Source organism: Pipistrellus hanaki (genome assembly GCF_964339955.1).
Source record: "Pipistrellus hanaki genome assembly, chromosome: 17".
Classification (NCBI taxonomy): domain Eukaryota; kingdom Metazoa; phylum Chordata; class Mammalia; order Chiroptera; family Vespertilionidae; genus Pipistrellus; species Pipistrellus hanaki.
Genome location: NC_140519.1, coordinates 43,868,605 through 43,892,912, shown reverse-complemented (window position 1 = coordinate 43,892,912; position 24,308 = coordinate 43,868,605). Strand labels below are relative to the sequence as shown.

Sequence of the window (24,308 nt, the reverse complement as noted above, 5' to 3'; positions counted from 1 at the left end):
CTCTCTTCCACTCTCCCTAAAAGTCAATGGAAAAATATCCTCAGGCCGTTGGCGGGGGGGGGGGGGGGTGCAGTTGGGGGTGACCTGGCCGACATGAAGAGCCAATGTGACATCAATGTGAGGCAGAGGGGGGCAGTTAGGGGAGACCAGGGAGGCAGGCAGGTGAGCAATTAGGAGCCAGCAGTCCAGGATTGTGAGAGGTCCGGGGATCGGGCCTAAACCAGCAGTTGGACATCCCCAAAGGGGTTCCAGGTTGGAGAGGGTACGGGCTGGGCTGAGGGGGACTCTCCTCTCTGCCCCCCCCCCCCTCCCGTGTGCAGGAATTTCATGCACCGGGCCTCTAGGAACCAATATAAAATTGTAAATCAACTCTTTAAAAAGTTAAATGAATACCAAAACAACTTGTTAAAATATGAAGAAACTGACACAATTAAACTGGATAACACAATAAAACCTTTGATTTGCATTGCATAAAAAAATGCCCGTAAACTACAGTATAAAAAAAGAATAGAGTGGAAGGCTCTGATAGGCCTAGAAAGGGGTTGCTCTTCCTACAAGGTTATTATGCATAAAACACCTTAGGTTCCACTGTAAAGGGAAGGCACTGGGCTATGGCAACTTCTAGTTTCAACAACCGAAACTCTTCTTTTTGCTTTGAGGTCCTGTGTCAGAGTGCAGTCACCACAGAGCTATGAGACCCTGCATCACACGTCTGTGAAACCTGAGTGGCTCAGAAACCCCCTCTTCGATCTGATTGGGGAAAATCACATGCCTGTTCTCAGCCAACCATAAAATAGGAGCATATATCAACCGTGAACAATGAACAAACGTATGGCAACCTTTTCTCAGACTAACTACAAAGCTAAATATAAAACCCTCTGCATCATTCCTGCCCAAGGAGAGCATACCCTGAGATATATTTTAAAAGTTAAAATTGTCAATGCCACCTATTGGTAAAACTGTAGAACTGCAAATATGCTGGGGGAAAGTGGCATTTAGTTGTCGCTGCTTGTTGTGACTATCTTAAGTTGAAATGTTTGCAAATGTGTGATTTTTGTTGACTATTGGTTGCCAGTGTTTTAAAGGAACAGCATTGCAGCTGAAATGAACCGTCACAGAAGAGAACGAGAGAGGGTGGAGGCACAAAAGTAGCACCGACTCTCACAACGGAGACCTTTAAGAACCAAGAACTCCAGAGATTTCGGAAGTTTCGAAATTCAGCTGACTACAGAAGTAAGTAACAATACAAGTTCCAACACGTGGCATGATAATAATAAAGTGAAACAGGGCGTCTGTGGCTAACGAGATCCCAAGATTTGTGGAAAAGTATTAAGCTTTATACCATTTTTTTTTTTTAAATGCAAGTGCATGTTTGAGCCCAAGTACTTGGCGAAAAAATGTAGGACTCATTTGCTGCTTTTGAACTCTGAAGGTCATTTGCTAGCATCAAGTCTTTAAAAAGAAAACATAACATAACTCAAATTAAATAATGTAAAAACTTCCCATTATTTCATTTCTCTATTTCAGATGCTTAATTTATCATCAGCACACAATTTTTTATTTATATTCATAATACCAGGGAGATGTCATCCGCATTAAGGAGCACATGTTCATTTGTGGGAAGTTTGACATTAATGTTGAGTCTTAAGCGATTCTTATTCTTTAGGAGGTTTTAGCTAACTAGGCTAAAACTCTAAGCTTATTTATAACTAGTGCAGCTGATAATGTTATTTTATCAAAGGATTCTAAAGAGTATATGTCCCTACATATAAGAGGCATTTATAAATCCTATCAGGCTAAGTATAACTTAATGACAATTTTTTTTATCTTCACCTGAAGTTATGTTTATTGATTTGAGAGAGGGAGAGGAAGAGAAAGGAAAAGAGAAGAAGGGAGAGAAGAATAGAGGGAGAAAGGAAGAGGGAGAGTGGGGGCGTTGAAGGGAGTATGACATCAATGTGAGAGAGAATCATCGACTGGTTGCCTCCCGGACGCGCCCTGACTGGAGACCAAACCCACAATCTAGGTTTGCGCCCTGACTGGGAATCCATGCCACAGCATTTTGGTGTATAGGACGATGAGCCAATCAACTGAGCCACCCAGCCAGGCTTTTGACAATTTTTATATTTTCAAAAGGGCAGCCTGGTATTAACACCATAATTTCTCTCGCACACACCAAGATTTAATTTTATTTTAACACATACCAAACTCTGCCAGATTTTAAGGATGATTAAATAGCTGCGCATATTATAGATATTAGTACTATTAATCTTAGAAGCTAATATAATTTTAAAATAAGAATCATGGTCTGAAAAGAATTACATAAAACCAATAGATGCAATTCATAAAGGGATTTTTAACATTACTGGAAGAAAACATAATCATTGCACATAAGTGTAATTACCTCCTTGATGGTAACTTAATGGTGCACTAGAACTAATATTTCATAAAATAGCATTTGCTAACTGAAGAAATGGGCCATTTGCTAGCACCTGCAAAGGCGGATCTCTTGAATTGCCCTTACAATGACCTGGTGACTCCACTTCTACTTGAAAATGAGCAATCAGGTGTCTGGGGCATTGAGTTAGAGACAAATGGCCAGGCTTTTGCATGGAGGCGGTTGTTATCTCATTTTATTTCGGGGTCAAAATAGCAACTCTGCCTGAGAAATAACATAACCACTTTTGAGAGTTCTTCAGAAATGGTACTGAGAGAACCTTAGATTGGCTATGAAGAAAGCACACATTGCCGAAACCGGTTCGGCTCAGTGGATAGAGCGTTGGCCTGCACACTGAAGGGTCCCAGGTTCGATTCCAGTCAAGGGCATGTACCTTGGTTGCGGGCTCCATCCCCAGTAGGGGCTGTGCAGGAGGCAGCTGATCGATGTTTCTAACTCTCTATCCCTCTCTCTTCCTCTCTGTAAAAAATCAATAAAAATAAAAAAAGAAAGCACACATTATATGCTTAGCCCTTCTGCTGACACAGTATGAGTGCAGAGGTGACTATTGCAGGAAAGCAGAACTATTACTCTGCTATCTCACAACCTGGGCCTTAATTGCCCCTCACCGTACCCTACTGCTTCTAAACATTTAGAGGGCTGTCTATGGAAAGGCAAACAGAACTTATATATGGCAGTCCCCACTGGCTAGTAACCTAGTTATACATCTACTGTACACTGCTGCTCACCGGGCCACCTTTGCCTGGGGCTGAAATCACTGTCCCGACTACTCAGGCGTTCAGTCACCGGCTGCACTCCCCGAGCTCTGCATCCTCAGGCCTACGCTCTGGTTTTCCACTTGGACTTCCTCCCTCCCTGCTTCCAGCATCCTTGCCCAACCAATCACCCACATCAGGAAAATCAGTCAGCAACTAGCTGTGAGGTCAAGAGAAGTCCTGTGGGTGGGTGGCCTGGATACAGAAGATGGAAAAAGAGAGGGTTGACTACCGCCCTCCGTCAGTTTATAAATAGCTTGACTTGCCAACAATTAAGAATCACTGGAATCTAATGAACAAAATAAACTGATCCAGAGACAGAGAAGCATGGAACGGGCTGTCAAATCTCAGAGGGGAGGTGGGATGGGTGGATGAGAAGAATTCAGCCAAAGAATTTGTACACGTCTATGCATAATCCATGGACACAGACAGCAGTGTGGGGAAGGCCTGGTGCAGGGGGCCAGTGCAGGATAGCATGGCTAAAGGAGCCAAAAGGGGGACAAAGGTAATACTTTCAACAATGAAGACTTTTTAAAAAGAATAAGAAGAAGAATTGCGGGAACTCCAGGAACAGTGAGTGCTCTGATAATACCTGCACCTCAACCACTGATCATGCATCAAAACCCACCTTGTTCATCTTCCCTCTCCTTTTTCATGCTATTCACTTGCTCTTTAGAAGGCAATGTCTCCTACCAGCTTCGTTTCCCATGGTCTTATTCAAAGAACGAATGGAGGTAAAGGGAACACATATTTATCCAAACTCATTCCATCTCTGGAATGACAAATCTTTGACACAAAATCTCAATACTAAATGTATTCACTGGCAGTTTCAAGTTAAAAAAAAAAAAAAAAGGCACCAAATCATTCATTCCTCAAAGCACATTGGTTTAAGTCAGAGACATACACCCAATTCCATAAGAAGCGAACAAATCGTTCTGTCTTACCCAAAGGTCTGTTTCTGTCCCTGAGGTCCCTGTGGCTGGGGTGTCGGTAGGAGTCCCTGTAGTGGTGGGCGATGGCCATATCATCCAAACGGTAATGCTGAGGTGGAGGTGGGGTGGGGTGAGGCAGGCCGTTGGGCTGGTAGGATAAGCCGTTATTTGGACTGTACCGCTGGCCGGGGCTAATCGTGCATGGTCGCTTGCTTGGATGTTCTGAGTGCAAAGGCTCTCTGTCAAAGCCATTTTCTTTGGTTCTGCGGGGGCGGGGAGGAAGGAGAAAAAGATTTTGCTTCATGATATATTCAGAAACCAGCATCATTCAAACACTCGCAGTTGAGCTTGCAATATAAAGTATTGGCCAGAAACTTTGTAAACTCAGACCACTGGCTGGTAATTCGTTGAAACCCATGCTGAGGTCTACATGATCACCGAACTGCCCACAGGAGAAAATGGTTCAATTCTCAAACATCTCTTAGGAAATATATTTCCATTTGAGGCTCATACATGTGTAGGGTCATGAATAAAAGGAGATCCCAATCTCACTCCGTAGATAACATTTCTATTCAAAAGAGAGTAGGTGATTCCTAACATATTACCCTAAGACATTGCATCTAGTGAAGGTTCAAGTTAGACATCATTCTCCTGATGACTTCTTCAAGTTAGACACCTACTGAAGAATTGCATCCAACCTGGCTAACTTTCATATCACAGAACACCTAACAGTGTGTTGCCCAATGCAGTAGCCACATGTGTCTCCTGAAATTTCAATGTAAGTTAATGAACATCAAAGTTTACAATTCAGGTCTTCAGGAACAGGGGCCATATTTCCGGTGCTCAGTCACAACCTGGGGCTACAGCTACAGATGGGGACTGCACGGACAGAGAACATTCCGGTCATCACAGACAGCTCTGTGGGAAACTGCTGACTAAATGAGCTAACACAATAATGCAATGCAATGTCTGGCACTCTCCTATTGCCTGGGGTCACCTGGGCATCAATCGGCGGTCACACAGAGCTAGCTGCGACTAAAGAGAATTTAGGCAAGCCCCCTTATTTTAAAGTTGCAGACTATTAGTAGCTAGGAACATAATGCTAGCACATCACCTACCTTACGGGCAGTGTGGTGTAATGGAAAGAGCTCTGGACAGGGAATCATGAGCTATGAGATCTAGTCCTGGCTCTTCCACGACTAGCTGTGTGACCTTGGGCAAGCCACTTAACCTCTCTGGACCTCAGTTTGCTCATCTGTAAAATGAAAGGGTGGGACTAAGTCAGTGGTTTTCAAACTGTGCCACCGGAGGCACTTAAGGGATTCTGCAGGCAATGAAGAGCTTTTCCCGCAAACAGTCAAGATTTAAAGGGCCAGAGGAACCCACTTCTTATCTGTTTTTTAGAAATGTAGGTTCCACTTAAGGTTTCATTTCAGTTTATTTTTTTATCTTTATTGTTCAAATTATTTTTAAGGAAAAAGTCTGCCTCTAAAATCAAGTTTGAAAACCACTGGACTAGATGATTTCTGAGGTCCCTTCTAGTTTGACACCTCTTTAATTCCATTTTCCTATATTTACCTTTAAATGTCATGGTGCTGGCTCTAGATGGCTCTAGTGGGCAGAGCCTCAGCCTGTGGACTGAAGGGTCTGGGATTTGATTCCAGTCAAGGGCACAAGCCCGGGTTGAGGGCTCAATCCCCAGTAGGGGGCGTGCGGGAGGCAGCGATAAATGATTTTCTCATTGGTGTTTCCATTTCTCTCTCCCTCTCCCTTCCGCTCTGAAATCAATCAATGATAGGGAAAGTGACTACATTAAGTTTAACTTTAATGATTTATTGATTCAAGGAGTAGGGTTTTTGTTGTTGTTTTGTGAGTGGGTGTACATATCCACTCTCCGGAGCTTTAGTGGGCATACAAAGATAATCAAGAGGTAATCCCCCAGCATCCTATTAATACATAAAATTATCATTTAATAGCAGACAAACATTCTTTGTGGAAGTGAACTGGCAATAAATCTTTACCGTGAAGACAATTCAGCTGGAGACATGACTTCTGTATTTTCACACCGGACCTGCACTTGGCAGGTACCATAAACATCGTACCCAAGTAATATGGATGAGTAGAGTGAGGAAAAAATCACTCCAGAATGGGCACTTGAAAGAGCAGGGTCTATGGAGTTGGTTCAAATTTTGGCTCTGCTATTGGTTGGACATATGAACTTGACCTCTCTGAGCCTCAGTGTTTCCATCCACAAAATGGGGATGATGACCTCAGAGTTACTGAGAGGACTCCCTGAAAGAATCTACATAAAGAGCTTAGCACATATTTAGCATTCAAAACTTCAAGCTGATAGTGTAGAGTCCTCGTTATGAGCATGGGCAATCCAGGAAGAGAATCTAGGGTTAGAATCCCATCTGTGCCTACACATTGCCCTACTTGCCTGAATCTATGCAATAGGGCTGTTAGGCAGTAAGTGCATGTGTTAGCATGTAAATTAGTTAACACAAGGTGGGGCACATCTTAAAGTCTCAGTGAATAGTAACCATTTATGATTGGGAAGCCTGTATTAAACAGTAGATATTGTCTGAGTTAGCCTGTGAAGCATGACTAGAATTATGGCATGAAGTTATGAAGAGTATTTGGCAGTGCCCGGCTGATGTGGCTCAGTGGTTGAGCGTTGACCTGTGAACTAGGAGGTCATGGTTCGATTCTCAGTCCGGGCACATATCTGGATTGTGGATTAGATTCGAGCCCCACTAGGGGTGTGCTGAAGGCAGTCGATCAATGATTCTCTCATCACTGATGTTTCTATCTCTCTCTCTCCCTCTCCCTTTCTGAATGTGCATATATATATATATATTCAGCATAGTTAGGCTAGCATGTCCATGCTGAGACCAGTATGGAGAGACCAAATGTCCTCTGCAAACCATGTTATCGCATCATGTAAAGCAACTTAATAGTGTTTTACTAGAATCCTTCATAACTGGGGGTATTTTTATTTATTTATTTAATTTTTTTAATTAAATTATTATCTGTGTACATATACCATTGCCCACCCCCCCATATATGCCCTCCTTCTGGGGGTATTTTTTAAAAATTCATTTCTACATGGATGATTAGTCCTTGAAAGTTAAATATGCATAAAAGATCTGACACAAAACCACAATATATGAATATAAAGTTAAACATATTTTTCCTACAAAACTGAATGTTATAGATAACAGATTTAATTTTTAACTTCTAGTCTCTTATTCATAGTCAGTTAATCTTGCAATCCCTTGTAAAGTGTACCTATTTACCTTTTTTCTTCATAAATATAAAAATATTGAAACATCATTCATTTTACAGGGGGAAAAAAATGAACCTAGTAGTTTTAGCTGGTGTGTACTGTGTTGGCAAATGTGATATATTCAATGGACATGGGTTCAAAATGATGGCCTTCTGCCCCGCTGGCATGGCTCAGTAGTTGAGCATCGACCTATGAACCAGGGGGTCACGGTTCGATTCCTGGTCAAGGGCCCATGCCTGGGTTATGGGCTCAATCCCCAGTAGGGGGCATGCAGGAGGCAGCCGATCAATGAATCCCATCATTGATGTTTCTATCTCTCTCTTTCCTTCCTCTCTGAAATCAATAATATATATATATATGAAAGAAAAGAAAGTAGAATAAATGTCACTGCTCCATACAGGAGAAATATTGATTTTGTAGGGTTCCCCAGAGTCTTCATTTCTCTGTAAATAATAATAATGCTTAAAAAAAAAGAGATATAACCAGTGACAGTCATAGTTGAGGAGCGTAAAAAGTTAAATTTGCCAAAACGCCATCCCTACCACATGTGACAACTGTTCAGCAGATTAAGCCTGCAATTATCACAAAACGTAAGCCCCCAAAGTTGTAAACAAAACGCAGAGTGCTCTTTTGTTCGTGGCGTGTCACGGACACATTGCCGGGATGTGCTTTCTCCTCAGGTGTCAGTCTTTCCCTCTCCCGGTGACGGATGGCTCCCTGTGTTATTACAGAAACAGATTGATCTTTTTAATGAGCCAGTTTAATAGACTCCAGCATCTCGGCGTGGCTGCTCATCCATGTCAGACCATATGCAGCCGCACAACATTCAGGGAAACAAAAAGGCCTCCGCTGTCAGACGGCTCCGGCCTCTCCTGCGGGCCCGGAGGCGCAGACACACAACGGGAGGAGAGGAACATGCATGTGCAGACAGGATGCAGGGAACACAGGCAGAGACAGGCGAGGGGGGCCCCTATTTTCTTGGCTCTGATTGGATCCCCACAAGAGGCAAGTGTATTTACACAACCTGCTCTCATCCCCCTCCCTCCTAACGCTAAGGGAATCCACTCGCCACCTTTCTGTAGCAACACAGCTTTTGGGCTTCCACAGGAACACGAAGCTCCATCCCAAGAGCAATCTTGTTCCTTCCCGCTTTAGCCGCTAATTTTATGGGTGAGTCACCCCAGGGAGAATGACGCTGAAGGCTCTCCGAGAGTCAGTCCTACCGCAGTGACGGCAAGCATGCATGCACATACATGGCTACAGCACACTAACGTGACGTTTCCATGTGATGTCAGCACGTCCTTCGGGGCTGACCTCAGCACCACCTGAGGGACGGCTAAAGGCACAAGACTTTCCCGTGGAAATCGTGGAAACGAACCCATGGGGCAATGGGTGGGAATGTAGAGAAATGAAGGAAAAGGTGTTCAGGCTGCCTCTTATGGCTCCTTAGCACAGTGGTCCTCAACCTTCTTAATGCCGCGGCCCTTTAATACAGCTCCTCATGCTGTGGTGACCCCCAACCATAACATTATTTTCGTTGCTACTTCATCACTGTCATTTTGCTGCTGTCGTGAATCGTAATGTAAATATCTGTGTTTTCCGATGGTCTTAGGCGACCTGGCTAGCGGTTCTCACCCTGTGGGAACTGCTGCTGTAGAGCCTGAGACCCTCGGAAAACACAGATATTTACACTATGATTCATAACAGCAGCAAAATGACAGTGACGAAGTAGCAATGAAAATAATTTTATGGTTGGGGGTCACCACAACATGAGGAGCTGCATAAAAGGGTCACGGCATTAGGAAGGTTGAGAACCACTGCTAGCAGCTAAGGTTTCTACAATAGAATGCATGGTGTCCGTTTCCAATTTTGCTGAGAGGATGAGTTTTACATTTCTCACAGCTATCCAAACCTTTCCCTGGTACCCTCTCTTCCACTAAGGCAAATGTTTTTTCTCCCCAGTTTTCCACCCGGTCTCCCCCCGATTCTTTTCCTACAGCGTTCTGGAAGAAATGGAGGTGCACCCGCTTTTTCCTCAGCTCAGCCCTGCGCCCAGTGCTGCCTTCCTGCAGGGTGGACGGGATCAGACAGAATGCACAGGGGAAGCGCCCATCCTTCTTGGTTTTCAGGTTGTGCCATGCAGACACCTGGATTAGGTAGTTCTCTTTAAAAGCTAAGGGACTAAATGCTTACGTGTGGCCGAGGAAAGATGACTTGCAAAAATAAAAATAAAAAGGAGCACTGTTGGTAGGTCACATGAGAAGGTGTGTCTAAGTATGTCAGAAGTAAACCAGTGTTTAACCTTTGCTTCAGGAATTTACACTATGAAGAGGGAGGGCCTATGTCAAGAGGAGAGAAATTCCAGAGATTATAGCATAAAAATGATAGTAACTGTATATAACCTGGTTTGCTTTTAATAACATTCTGTGTGCCCTAGCCAGTTTGGCTCAGTGGATAGAGCATCGGCCCGGGAACTGAAGGGTCCCGGGTTCGATTCCGGTCAAGGGCACATGCCTCATTAGCAGGCTCCTCCCCAGCCCGGGCCCTAATCAGGCGCGGGCAGGAGGCAACCAATCAAAGTGTTTCTCTCATATTGGTATTCCTCTGTCTTTCCCCCTCTCTTCCACTCTCTCTAAAAGATCAATGGAAAAATATCGTCGGGTGAGGATTAGAGAAAAAAAAAAAAAAGAATTATATTTTTAAGTGACAATTTTAATACTGTGTGTCTAAGAACCGTTAGTGGCAGTTAGCATATTTAAATATGATTCATCTTTACCTTTCACTTTATTTAATTGTAAAGAATTTTTTATTTATTTCCTTTTTAGAAAGGGAAGAAAGGAGAGAGGAAGACAGAGGGGGGTATTGGGAAGAGAGAGAGAGAGGTTTATCGTTCCACTTATGAATGCATCCATTGGTTGATTCTTGTATGTGGCCTGACTGGGGATCAAACCACAACCTTGGCGTATCGGGACGATGTTCTCACCACTTGAGGGAGCTGCCTGGCCAGGGCCTTCACCTTGAACTTTGTTACAAGCAACAGAGATGAGCCGTCACAAAAGCCTGGCACTGGCCGGAGAGTCATCCCTCTGCAACCTGCCAGGCCAGAGCGAGGCCCCCGAGAGGGACCTTCAGCTTGTGGCTAGTTTGCAGCAGGTGCAGGCGAGCGGCCTAGACATCCAGTCCCGCAGGTCTGTGTCCCAAGGGCACCGGGCCAAGGCCAAGGCCGGGCCGGCCCGCCACGCCGCCCCTCACCTGTCTGGCGTCCGCCTCTTCCCGTTCTCGTTCACGTCGAGGAGCAGCTCGGAGGAGTCCACGGGGGAGGTGGTGCTGGCGTCCAGGAGCAGCTGCTCGTGCTGGGCGAGGTACTGGGCCGGGTTCTGCTTGGCCAGCCTGGCGCAGTGCAGAAGCTCTCGCTGCAGCAGCGGCAGGTTCGCCTGCAGGGGGTGGGGGGGTGGGGGGGATGAAGGTAGCAGGTTTGATTCCCAGGATCTCAGTGCTGGGCCCCAGTGTCAGCGGCTCCCTCACCTGGACAGCCCTGAGCATGAGGTGCCTGACCTGAGGGAGCCACCTCACCTCACCTCACCTCACCTCACCACGGGGAGCACTGGGATTGGCACATGTTATATCAGATCTGTATCTACTATAAGCTCCCTGGGATATAAAGTTCTGGCTCCATCCATCAGCAATTTTTGTTTATTCCTCATGAAATACATACACACTTCATTTGTGTATCTAGTAACTTGTCTGGGCAAAACAGGCTCATCCTATGAAACATCTCTGGTCGACTAGGAGCTTCAAATAATAATAATTAGCCCTAACTGGTTTTGGCTCAGTGGATAGAGCGTCGGCCTGCAGACTGAAAGGTCCCAGATTCGATTCCAGTCAAGGGCATGTACCTTGGTTGCCGGCACATCCCCTGTAGGGGGTGTGCAAGAGGCAGCTGATCGATGTTTCTCTCTCATCGATGTTTCTAACTCTCTATCCCTCTACCTTCCTCTCTGTAAAAAAATCGATAAAATATATTTTAATAATAATAATAATTTTTTTAAAAATAGAGGTGAATATAGAAATTATATTTAGTGATTGTCAGGTTCGTACATTTAAGAAATGCCCTGAGTGTGGTCAGATATTCCGGGTGGAATTCATGCACAAAGCAGCATAGAGGAGTGGTTAATAGGAGAACTCTCGTGTGCCCATGAGGCTCCGTCCTCACCGAGCCCAGCACTTGGGAAAAGACTCCCAGAACGTGTCTGTGGACACAGAATCCTGGCGATCTCCAATGTAACAGAAGGGAAGGAGACCATTCCACACAGTGAACTGTTCAGATGGAAACAGAATTTTACTCTAAGGAGTAAACTTGCTCTGACATTATAAATTCAGGTTGCTGTTGTGGTTTTTTTTTGGGGGGGGGGTTTTGGTGTGTTTTTTTCTTCTCTCACTCTTTTATTTTTATTCTCCTTGGAGGGAGGCAGGGGGAACAGAGTGAATAGGCGGCAGAGTGAAGAACAACACTTACCTCTCCAAGTTCAAGGGAAGACCCATAACTTCAACCTCTTTGCCACCCACGATCTTATTGGTAGGAATACAATGCCATGCATATTAATTAACCTGATGCCATGCATATTAATTAACCCATCGGGTTGAAAAGCATTTCTGAACACAGGAGGGGCCAGCTGCCTTCCTCCTTGGGCCCTCGGCTAGACTAGCAGGGACAAGCACTAGGGCTGGACTTGAAACTCAGTCCATTCCCTGGGGTATTAACCAAGGATCCATCTCATAAGAATGCCCAAGTGTGTTTTTGAGCAAGGTATTAAAATACTCGGATATTTGCTAAGATAAGCACATACCACATGCTATAGCAAGATGCTAAAAATAAACCATTTGAAGTTAGTCTAGGGTCATGTGGGTAACAAATACATTTTCAAATATTTTTTAAGCTCCATTTCCTCCTTAGGGAAGGCAGATCTCAGACACTGGGTGCCATCCATAGGTAATAAAATAGCAATGCCACCTGAACGTTTACAACGTTTTAAGAATCTCTCTGAAGTCTATGGATAAGATTGAAAAATTGTCCCAAACAATATACTGCAAACCTCTCTAGTCCTGGTTGTTTCAAAGGATTCCAAAGATTTTTTTTTAATAATGATTTAATAAAGGAGGAGACAAAACATACACAAAAACAAACAAACACACACACACACACACACACACACACACACAAATAGTATCTCCAGTACTCCATTAACATAGTGTGAGATTCAGAATGATGGGGTGGGGGAGTGGGGGGAGACCTAGGGGAGAGGGAGCACCACTGTCCCATGACCTTCTTCATCTTATCTTCAGCATTCTTATCAAGAGAAGGCACCTGGGATATATCATAACCCCCACCTCCCATGTACACCACAAACAAGACCGTGGCCATGCTGTATGAGCTAGAATGGGCTGGGAGCACAGCGCCAGGCTCTGTCAGATTCCTTCTGTCAGGCATGCCAGCACTATTGAAGCAAGCAGGCCAACAGAGTCCCGCCAGCTCCGAGAGACAAATTCCTGAATGATAATCAGGAGGGCTGACTCCCCGGCTGGACATCTTGTGTGCAGATGTGTTCTGGCAAAGCATTCCCGGGCTCCGGTCCAGAAACGGCCTTAAGATATTCAGGACCAAAGTTGATTTGAAGACACACACAAAACAGCAATCCCGAAGACAAGTTATAAAATGCACCTTTCTTTGGCTACGTGTTAGAGATAATGACTTTTTAGTTGCAGACTCAAATACGTTTTTGCAAAGGAGACGGTTAAAGGGTGGATATGGTTAAAGCATACGTATACTTAACGGGTGTCTACAAGGGGAGAGGCTTAGAAGAAGCGAAGCTGTATCTAGGACTGTTTTCACTAAGGGGAAAAAAAAAAAGGTTTTCTTTCATCTATATTTTGGTGGGATCCCTAACTTCATGTTTAATACAATCCCTGTCACACAATGGGGTGATTAATAGTAAACACGCATGCCTCCAGTTTCAGATTCAAATGTATGGATGGCACAAGACAAGAGGCTTTCACGTGGCGCTCGGCTTAATTTAGTGGTTCCATAAACATCTTCTTCCAATTTAAAAAATATGGTAATACAAAGCAATTCTGCTTGCTCTAATTCTGGTGCCAGATTAGGTAATTAGAATGGTGTCTAATATCTTTCCAGTAAATGTTTCTCCATAAATGCAAAATGGAATCGAGGGTCTGAGGGTTACATTAGCTTAATGAAAACAAGACTTTAATGCATATTGTTAGAGCAATGTTTGAATGCACTTATTAAGGCCCGAGTTCCCACAACCATATGGTTTTTGTCATTAATGTCTCCTTTGAGAAAAAGCACTAAAATTAGAGAGAAAAAAAAAAGTTTTATCTTTGATTCCAGTGATCCCAACTAAATGATATGGTAACCATATGGTGTGCCGCAGTGAGAGAAGAACATGGAAGTGGCCTTGTATGCTTTAAAAAAAAATTTTTTTTTTTGGCTGCCAACTTGACCCTGGAAAGAGCCCTTCCCCCACCCCCCTTTTCTTTCCCTAGTTTCTTGCAAGCAATGAAACGAGGGGTATTTTCACAGGAAATGGAATTCCTATGATGAAATCTTTACAGAAAGCAACTCTCTTAGAAAACCAGAGGTTCTAGACTCAATGGACACGTTCAGAAGACAATGTGCTTTTGAGAATACATGATTATAGTCAGAGCCATTTTGTAGGGAAATACTGACACAACATACCTGTCACCTTACGTACAGAATATAGAAAAGAAGGAAAATAACATGATGGAAATCTGGGTTTCCATTTAAAAAGATACAATTGAATGATTTGTCGATATTCTCAGAACAGGACTATCTCATTTCACTTCAACTAGAATAATAGCAGGAGAGACTTGTCCTCCATAAAGTTCTGAATGTGGGCTCAGTCTGACAGCTTTTCAGAACCTTATGTGTCTGACTAAAAAAAAAAAAAAGATGAAACTTCACAGCAAAGAGGAAGGCAAAGCAGGATCCTTGGATCTCGTTTGGAAAATGACCTTTAAAGGTGAAGACGGCAAATGAGTCTTTCTCATTTAATCCATCTGCAAAGCCCACGGTGAGGATAAAAATGGGTTTGTTCCTCCACGTGGTATTCACGGACAACCCACCAGCCTGAGCGGTGGACATTATTTGCTTTTCTATCAAAAATTTGTTTTTTTTTCTATCAAAACTGTCAATTCTTTTATATATATATATATTTTTAATTAATTATTATTTTTTTTTTTTACAGAGAGGAAGGGAGAGGGAGAGAGAGCTAGAAACATTGATGAGAGAGAGACATCAATCAGCTGCCTTTTGCACACCACCCACTGGGGATGTGCCCGCAACCAAGGTACATGCCCTTGCCCGGAATCGAACCTGTGACCCTTCAGTCCACAGGCTGAAGCTCTATCCACTGAGCCAAACCGGTTATGGCTTTTAGTATCAATCAGTGAAGGAACGACCTGCTGTCCCGAATAAAAATGTCCCTTCCTTCTCTTGTGAACTCTCTTTGTGTTTTTCAGGTGCTTTATCGGAGAGGCAGTAGTTGGAGAAGGTGAGGATCATGGAACCGAGGATTAAGTACGGTTTCTAAATCACACCTCAAACCATCTCAGACAGACAGAACCCTGCACCTCACTGCCTCCCAGTTTCTCCACTGGCAAAGGCGGGTGAGTGTCTGCTCTTCCTATTGTATTAGGTTGTTGCGAAAATAAACTAGACGGATTTTAAAAACTCTGAAAAACTAAAAAGAAAGAACCAATCTCATGTTCATTCTAACGACAAGCAAAACGTAAAATATAACCCAAAGGACCAAAAACAAACAAACAAACAAAACCTTTATTCAAGATTTCTCCATTCTTCTCCCAACTTAACTATGCAACACACTCTGGATAATCATTTTAAGACTGCTTCAGAAATGATCAGGAAACCATAAATATTCAGGTAAAAGCACCCGTAAGTTTCTGACCCCTTCCCCCCCAAATCCTAAAATGAAAGACTGTTATGACTTAACAACAATATGCTTTGGAATACTCTGCAGACAAGTGAGCCGTCCAGTACCTTCAAAAACGGGATGACGAAAGGTCGCAGTGGGAAGTTAGTAGCTTCTTGCAGTTTGGAATGAAATTCTTCAATTGTCAAAGTAGAGTTCTGTGGAAGAAAACATGTATTATAAACACATTTGTCTCTTGGTAGATAATAAAAAACAACCAGATTACTACATTGCTACTACGGTTAAAACACTGTAATAACCAGCAGACACATATACAGGAAGCAGTATTTTCCATATAATACCTTTGATATTGTAAAAAAATAAATAAATAAATAAAAAATACTGCGTATTATAATTCATTGTATCTCCCACCTTTTAAAATAACATCTGAAAATGGAAGACGATAAATATGGAACAAGGAGAATAATGTGCATACTTTGGTCAGAACCTTTTAATATCACCCTTTATGGGAAACTCTTTGTTTAAAAGCACAACTGATCGCATCGTGGACCAAAGGCAAGTGTCAGAATCTCAATTCACCCCGCAGGCCAGGTCTGTGTTACTGCGGGTGGAAATACTCCTCTCCGTCCTTCCATCTCACATTCATCCCATGTCTACCAAAGCATCTTTGCTCAGAATGAACAGCTAAGTTGGGTGGTGTGCTGCACTATTGAAACCAAAGAAAAAATTTGGGCCTTCTCCGATTCATTGAGTTTGAGAGAGGGTGGAAAAATTCCCCAGTTATCAAAGGTATTTCCTTTAGCGTAGAGGCAATGTTGATTGCTCCACCCAAGAGAGACTACAAAAGGACTCTATTCGCTCTAACCTATGTCATATAAACAAGCCCCAAATACTCAGGGTTTGTGTCCTGCGATGGGTGATTATACAGACAACAGCCTATTGGAAAGGTGTTGAGTAAATTAACTGTATTTGGTTCCTTTTCCTTAGTCCCTAGACAGAATTGCAACTGTAAACTCTAGTCTGAACTTCAAGCCTTCCATTATCCTCACGCCTGAAAACCCAGGGTATTTGTGACCCAACAGCTTTAGAATAGTGTTCCCCACTTCTTAGTGCAGTTCCTTTTCCTGTTATGATGAACTATGGGATACCAAGTCCTAAGCTTTTTATATCCCCAAATTCAAAACATATTAACATGAAACTAGGAATAAACACTAGCTTTCAACCTGTAATAATAGAGGGTAAGGAGCCCTTTTTTTTTTTTTTAATCTTTTATTTTGCCTCTTTATTTTCAGTTAGTAAATTTCTTTTAAATTTTAATGAGTTAAATATACTGGGGTGACATTAGTTAATAAGATCATATAGGTTCAAGTGTACATTTTCAAGATGCAAGATCTGTACACTGCATTGTGTGCCCACATAGACAAAGTCAAATCATCTTCCATCACTATATATATATCTGGGCCTCTTTACCTTTTACTAAACCCTTCCCCTCATTTTGTTTCTATGGCTCATTTTCCCAAAAGCCATTTTGGTTATGTTTTACACATTTTCTTAACTGTCTAAATAAACAGCATAATGAGGTTCATTATGATTTACTACCCAAGTAGGCCTATCACAATGTATATTTTACTTCTGCAAACCTCAGTTTCCCCACAGATAAAATGTGTATAAAAAGCATTACCTCAAAGGATGGCCCCAAGATTTAAATGAAACGGCTTGTATTCAATGCTCCAAACAAAACCCATTACCTAGTCATTCACTCATTTGACAAATGTTCTCTGACTGCTCTTATGTACAAACCACTATTCATTAATGTTTTCCCCTAACTTATCTCCATATGGATTTCAGATAAATAAGATATATCTTCAAAGTATGCCACTTAAGATGTGGGGAAAAAATCTACTTAAGGCTACCAAGTTTTTTATATGTTTAAAGTTATGGAAACCACTTGTTAAAGATATATATATCAAATTTATATAGCAGTTGCCAAAAAAAATGTTTAATTGTTTTCTTAATACAGTTACTGTTGTGAACTTGCTTTGTGGTCCCTCAGTCTAACTTACTTAGGTGTTGAAAAGCCTATTATGCAAAACGTGAGAATGGATGAGAAGGAAAAGATAAGCGAGTGACAGAAGCAACTGCAGGATGCTGACATTCTCCTGTCACATTCACCTTCCTGTCCTGAGGGGGACAAGGTGAAGCTGATGGATTGTGGGGGACGGGGAGCTTTTGTTCTTCGAGTGCAGGGGAGAGGAGACGACATTGAAAAGTTCCACACACTTAAAAAAAAAAAAAGTTGAATTGCAACATGTCTGGCAGCGTTAGGGGCCGTGATCTGAAGCATGTCTACTGCCTTAGACTCTCAGCCAGACTTCTCATTGGGGAACTTCTCTGACAGAACACAACTGGTATGGCTTTGCCCTTGGTAAATCCACGCAATAAAAACAAATGATGTATTTCATGAAAAAGGAAACTGCTGCCCATTATCTGAATCTCAGTTCCAGATTAGCCCGGATTCAGAACTTCTCCGTTCACTATGGGAAAACCACCTTCCGCAATGGAAACCCTCCATGTGTACATGAAATCATGGAAATGCGAAGGTGAGTTAGGGCTCTAAAAGAGGATGTATGTTCTCGTGGCTAGAGTGATCATGTATAGAATACACTATAATGTGCCTAAATCAACACTTCTACTTTCAAACTGTCCATTTAAGTAATTTTACCTATACAAAAAAAAAGAGGTTTTTAATCAAAAACCAATTCGTGGTTGCAGGAGTTGAGGGGAGATAAAACTGGGATGTTCTTGTTTTACGCAGACACGGGCTCAGTCTGGGGTGATGAAAAAGTTCTGGAGATGAATGGTGTTGATAGGTACACAACAGTGAATGCCCTTAATGCCGCTGAACTGTATGTACAGTTAGAAATCCTGAGAATAGTAAATTGTATGTTTTATATATCTTACCACAATAAACAATTCTTAATGTGATTAGCCCTAAAAATGAAAACACATATGAGGAGAATGTTACTTGTCATGAATTCTAGTTCATTATCTAGGCCCACGGTCGGCAAACTGTGGTTCTTTGGCCCCTTGAGTGTGGCTCTTACACAAAATACACGGCCCTGGCAAGTCTATTTTGAAGAAGTGGCGTTAGAAGAAGTTTAAGTTTAGCCGAAACTGGTTTGGCTCAATGGATAGAGCATCGGCTTGGGGACTGAAGGGTCCCGGGTTCGATTCCGGTCAAGGGCATGTACCTTGGTTGCGGGCATATCCCCAGTAGGGGGTGTGCAAGAGGCAGCTGATCGATGACTCTCTCTCATCGATGTTTCTAACTCTCTATCTCTCTCCCTTCCTATCTGTACAAAATCAATAAAATATATTTAAAAAAAGAAAAAGAAAAAGAAAAAGAAGATTAATTTTAAAAAGTTGGGCTCTCCAAAGAAATTTCAATCGCTGTACTGTTGATATTTGGCTCTGTTGACTTAATGAGTTTGCCGACCACTGGTCTAGGCTAATAAAAGTCCCACAAAGCAACTAAGTTAAAAAATAAAAAGCACTGAATTACATTAAGTGAATCTTTCACATACCCAAAACACTTTGTCCTTGTTGAAAGAAACTTAGCCATGCCAAGAGGATGTACATATGGAACTGTAGACACACTACACATTTATGGCCAGGTTAGCAATACATGTGCATAGAGCCATATCTTCATTAGTCAAAGAGTAATAGAAACCATGGTGGGGGCGGAGGCCAACCCACAGTGCAGAATTTAGAACCCTGTTCTAGAATGATCAGACTCGGACCCGACGTCTAGCAGTAGAAACCACTAGACTAAAATTCCCCATAAGCAAGGAAATGGTATTTTGAAATCCCCCCCCACACGCTCCCTCACCCCAGGAAGGGGCCGATTTCCGTTTGCTTACCACCAGTCCTAGGACGAGGGTGCGGACTCTCTCTCCTATCTCTGGCGAAATGTCATTGCCAAACTGCTGCAGGGTGGTGAGGAAGCGCTTCAGTTTACTGAGCTGCCTGGCGCCACAGGCTGGGGGCAGCTGCTGGTTGGCCAGAGAGGAGGAGGAGGAGGAGGAAGGCCCGTTGCTAAAGCCATTGGGCGGCGAGGGCGCACCGTTCAAGGCTGTGGGCGAATGGCTGGTGCCATTGGTGACTGTCAAGAGCACAAAATCAGAGAGAAAAGGTAAACGTAGAGACAAATGCACAAGAAAACCACAACCAAGTCTCCTCCCCCTGTAGGCCTAGTGAATTTTCTTAAAAGCTGCAAGGTACGATATTACATTCGTGTCAGGTGTAGAACCCAGTGAGCAGACATTATATAACTTACCAAATGATCACCCCAATAAATCGAATGCCCGTCTGACACCATACATAGTTAATACAATATTATTGACTGCATCCCCTATGTTGTAATTGAAATTTTTTTTAAAAGAAATTATTTAAAGTTAAAAATAAATACAGCCCTGCTGGCGTGGCTCAGTGGTTGAGTGTTGAACTATGAACCAGGTGGTCACAGTTCAATTCCCCATCAGGGCACATGCCAGGTTATGAGCTCCATCCCCAGTAGGGGGCGTGCAAGAAGCAGCTGATCAATGATTCTCTCTCATCATTGATGTTTCTCTTCCTTCCTCTGTGAAACCAATGAAAACATTAAAAACAAAATAAACAAACAAAAAAACTACTGGAGCTCTTTTTGTAAAACTCTTTCATTTCACAGGCTCACGCCGGCTCAGGTATTCTATAATTAAATAGGTCCACTCCTCACACTGCACAGAAGCTGATTATAAATGGAGTCGGCTGTAGCACAGAGACAGCCCTGCCGCCCATGTGCACATATGCCATCCACCTGAAATGTCTCAAACCCAGAACAAACAGTTCTTGGATGTCAGCTTTGGTCACCAGCTTACATCAGTGTAACAGGACTATTTCTTTCTCAGCTGTCCCCCTCCTGGAGAAAGTGTACATTTGGTGGAGACTAAATTTACCGCTGGACATTTTTAATCATGTTTTATACACACAAGCTGACAGCTATGTTTATAAAAATGGGACTTTCAAGCTTTAACCTTACACCACCCAATTAGAAGGCTCTTTTCTTCCCCCTTGTCGTTCTTAACCCCTTCTTTAGGGAAAAGCCAAACTAGATAGGATAATTATCAGGGAGTTATTTCAAGAAATTCAAAAGGTACAACCCATTAACAGTAGTTGGTGGTAATCCGGTACATTCATTTCTGATCATATTTACTTGAACATCAAGATGCTAACTGATGATGAGTTGGAGGCTACAAAGATTTGCACATTTCTCCCTAAGGAAAATGTCAATTTTACGTTAAATCAATTAATTTGACAAACTGATTTTTTGCCAAACACGTTTTTAAATATGGTTTTGATAAACTATCCCCAACAATAGTTTGAAGATGTTTTAGGTACTCTATTATATTCTTAAAGGTTCAGGATAGTAAGAAAAGGAAAAGATGGTCGTTTGTCCTACATGAGCACCAAAGCAACCTGTCAAGAAATGACAGCTCACCAGCTTCTCATGGGAGACACAGGCCTATCACTGTGGTTTGGAGAACAACAAAACAAATACAAGACGACAGGGTCCCAAAGTGGCAAGGCCGTGGCCTCCTACTCCTTACACATTGGCAAAGGCCTTTTCAATGGCAATGCAACTCTGCATACGCCGCCGAGGGTGTGTATTTTGTCCATCGTTTTCATCCCATGAATCTATTCTTGCCTGTTATTTTTTATGCACATAGATTTAATGGCACATTAAATACTATTATCTACAACAACTTCTTTTCTTTTTTTCACAAATCCTTGATGACAACTTTAACCAAGACTCTGAGACAGATGAAAAGAAAGCTACCTGCTATCCCTATTACAATATACAGGAAAGCAAGGACAGCTGAGATTCGGTCAGACTATTCTGTCCTTTCCTTGCATGGCATAGAAAGCAATGCATTCCACTGATTCAGAACAGGAGACCGAAGCCAAGATGGAATGAAGTCTGGCAGTTTCATGTCCTAGCTGGTTTGGCTCAGTGGACAGAGCATCAGCCTGCAGACTGAAGGGTCCCAGGTTCGATTCCAGTGAAGGGCACAGGCCTGGGTTGCAGGGTCGATCCCCAATGTGGGGCGTGCAGGAGGCAGCCGATCAATGGTTCTCTCTCATCATTCATGTTTCTCTCTGTCCCTTTTCCTTCCTCTCTAAAATCAATAAAAATGTATTAAAAAAAAAAAAAGAAAAGTCTGACAGTTTCACAAGAAAGATGCTCCTTCACATATGTAACACTTTAATCAATAAAGAATTTATATTTAAAAATAAAAAATAAAAGTAAATAATAAAAAAAAGATGCTCCTTACTTCAGAAAGATTTATGTATACATTTGTTGCATAAAGTAATTTTGTGTGTGTGACTAAACATTAGGTTTTAAACATAGAACCCAAAAAGGTAAGATTTCAAAATTATTTGTAAATAATAGAAGAAAACAGTATTAGAAGATCAGATGTAACCCGGAAATAACTGTTACATGTTCCAAGTCAAAATGAACAGACTAAAATAAGAAGCTCCACATTAAGTCGAATTAAAAGTTATAGTGGCAATTCAGACCCAAGGTGGTGTTCTTCACTCATGGAAATGTTAGTAAGAACATTTCTAAAGCAAGCCCAAATGACAGGCAAATGCTGCCATCCCTACAAATTTACCTAAGATGCAGCATAACTGTACTCAATGCCTCATTGGAAAATAAATGATTTTTTTTTTTTTTTTTTTTTTTTTTTGCTTCATTTCTGCACAATTCATTGATGCAGGATCTCCTTTCCTCGTAAGTTTCACTTGCAGCAACACTTTTCAACTCCATACTGGAAACAGGAAATGCCTACTCACGCGTTGTTGGAGTGAAGGAACTGGTTCTTGGGGCTCCTTGAGTGGTGGGGGGCGGCGGCATGGTGGGAGGAGTCAGCCTGGACGGAGTCTTCACATCCACAGGTGAGTCTGGCATCGTGGAGTGCTTCTCAGTGCGATCTGGAGGGTGCCACGGGAACATGTTACTTTCTCAAGCACCCCAGTGCTCTACGTGGGGGGAGTCATTGGTCTCACAGACAAGTCAACGCAAGAAACCCATCACCTCCCATCAATCAAACAAGGCTGATCTGCTGAGGTTGAAACCAGGACCTTATCATCTAGACCCCGCTCACGTGGGTGCAGCACAGATGGCAGGGCCTCTGGGTAGCTGGGTAACTGAGTGGCTTTCCATCCCATTGTTATTTCTAGGGCGGGCAAATGCTCCCTTCTTAGTGTTATAAACCACAGCGCAACTTTACCCAAGGCAGGAGCCAACAATGGCAAGGGGTAAAAAATAGATGAGGAAGTAAGATGGCAATGGACCCCTCCGTTCGCTTAGAAATAACACCCATCTGAAGTCCTGTGGTGTAGACGAGATACCAGTAGGTGCCAGTGATGTTCACAACCCCTCTCAGCCCCTTCCCATGCAGAGTGTCCCAGCCTGGGGGTGACACAGGGAATGTATGTGTCCAGGACCTAGATCTCACATCAGTGTTTTCTGCCCTGTTTGAACCACCACCACCCCCTCAACGGTGCATGTCACACCATGAAGGTAAGCTGCTGTTTACTTAGACGTGGTGAGTTTATGACCCATCGCTTCCAAAAACATGAGGCCGATAATTCAATGGACAATCTCAGGTAGAGTGAGAATAAGAAAAGTCCCAAATTGAGAATTAAAAAGAACTAAAGACCATCCAGATGTCTGTCATGAGCAGGTGACAGATCGGGAGAAATTTCCTGATTACCCAGTAATGAGCATGTGCTCAGGCCTGTTTTCTACTAAGTATGTTTCTCTTGAAATGTTATTTTTTTTTCCCCTTGGTCTAATCTCTTTATCAAATCTCCAGTAAAAAAAAAAAAAAAAATACACTGCCGAAACCGGTTTGGCTCAATGGATAGAGCGTTGGCTTGGGGACTGAAAAGTCCCGGGTTCGATTCCGGTCAAGGGCGTGTACCTTGGTTGCGGGTATATCCCCAGTAGGGGATGTGCAAGAGGCAGCTGATCGATGACTCTCTCATCGATGTTTCTAACTCTATATCTCTGTACAAAATCAATAAAATACACATTTTTAAAAAATTAAAAATAAATAAAAAAAATACAAGTTTGTTTATTTCTTTAGATCCAATTTTCCTTAAACATGGGTAGAGATGTTCACACACACACACACACACACACACACACACACCCCAAACATGTTTATGGCGCCTTTTGCAGCCTTAGATACATATATTTCGCACGCAGAGTGTTTGAAAAATAAAATAACACAGACTATTGTAAAGCATGGGTCTTTTAAAAATATGATAGCCATATGGGTACAGAGTTAATGACTCAACATAACTGAAAAGTCAATTATTACAAGAAAATGAAAAGCCCAAATTACCCCTCTGCCCATTCTAACACTACCTCACCTTTACTCACAGCAGACCCCCAAGACTTGGGTTGCCAGAGGACACAATATTTAAACGTTGAAATTATGTTAATGCCATGCTGGGGGAGGAGGTGTAATAAGAGAAAGACCATCATCATCCTCATCCTCATCCTCCTCCTCCTCCTCAGAAGAGCCCTCTGACGGAGGATCTACCTGGTCTGTGGCACCAGTGCCTCTGGTTGGACACCGCTAAGCAGCACTGAGTGGCTGAGTGCTCTGAGTGAGGTGACGGCAAAGCCCGGGTGGAGGGCACGCCCACCTCTCCCTTACTGCCAAAAATAGCCTTCATAGTGCCTTCCCACGTTATTTAAAAACCAGTATCAGTAGCCCTATCCGGTGTTGCTCAGTGGTTAGAGCGATGGCCTTCACAACCCCAGAGGGGTGT

General features: G+C 42.8%; 1 protein-coding gene across 9 annotated transcripts in view; it reads right to left on the bottom strand.

The window, feature by feature from the left end:
• Positions 1-24,308, bottom strand: part of RUNX1T1 (RUNX1 partner transcriptional co-repressor 1) — a 137,856-nt gene that overhangs the window by 31,248 nt on the left and 82,300 nt on the right. For all 9 annotated transcript variants that reach the window (XM_084864721.1, XM_084864727.1, XM_084864719.1 and 6 more), the window contains exons 2-6: positions 22,317-22,454; positions 19,343-19,584; positions 15,530-15,619; positions 10,687-10,868; positions 4,158-4,408 (exon numbers count right to left, since the gene is read on the bottom strand). In XM_084864721.1, the coding sequence (XP_084720847.1) occupies positions 4,158-4,408; positions 10,687-10,868; positions 15,530-15,619; positions 19,343-19,584; positions 22,317-22,454 (903 nt within the window). The remainder of the gene's footprint in view (positions 1-4,157; positions 4,409-10,686; positions 10,869-15,529; positions 15,620-19,342; positions 19,585-22,316; positions 22,455-24,308) is intronic.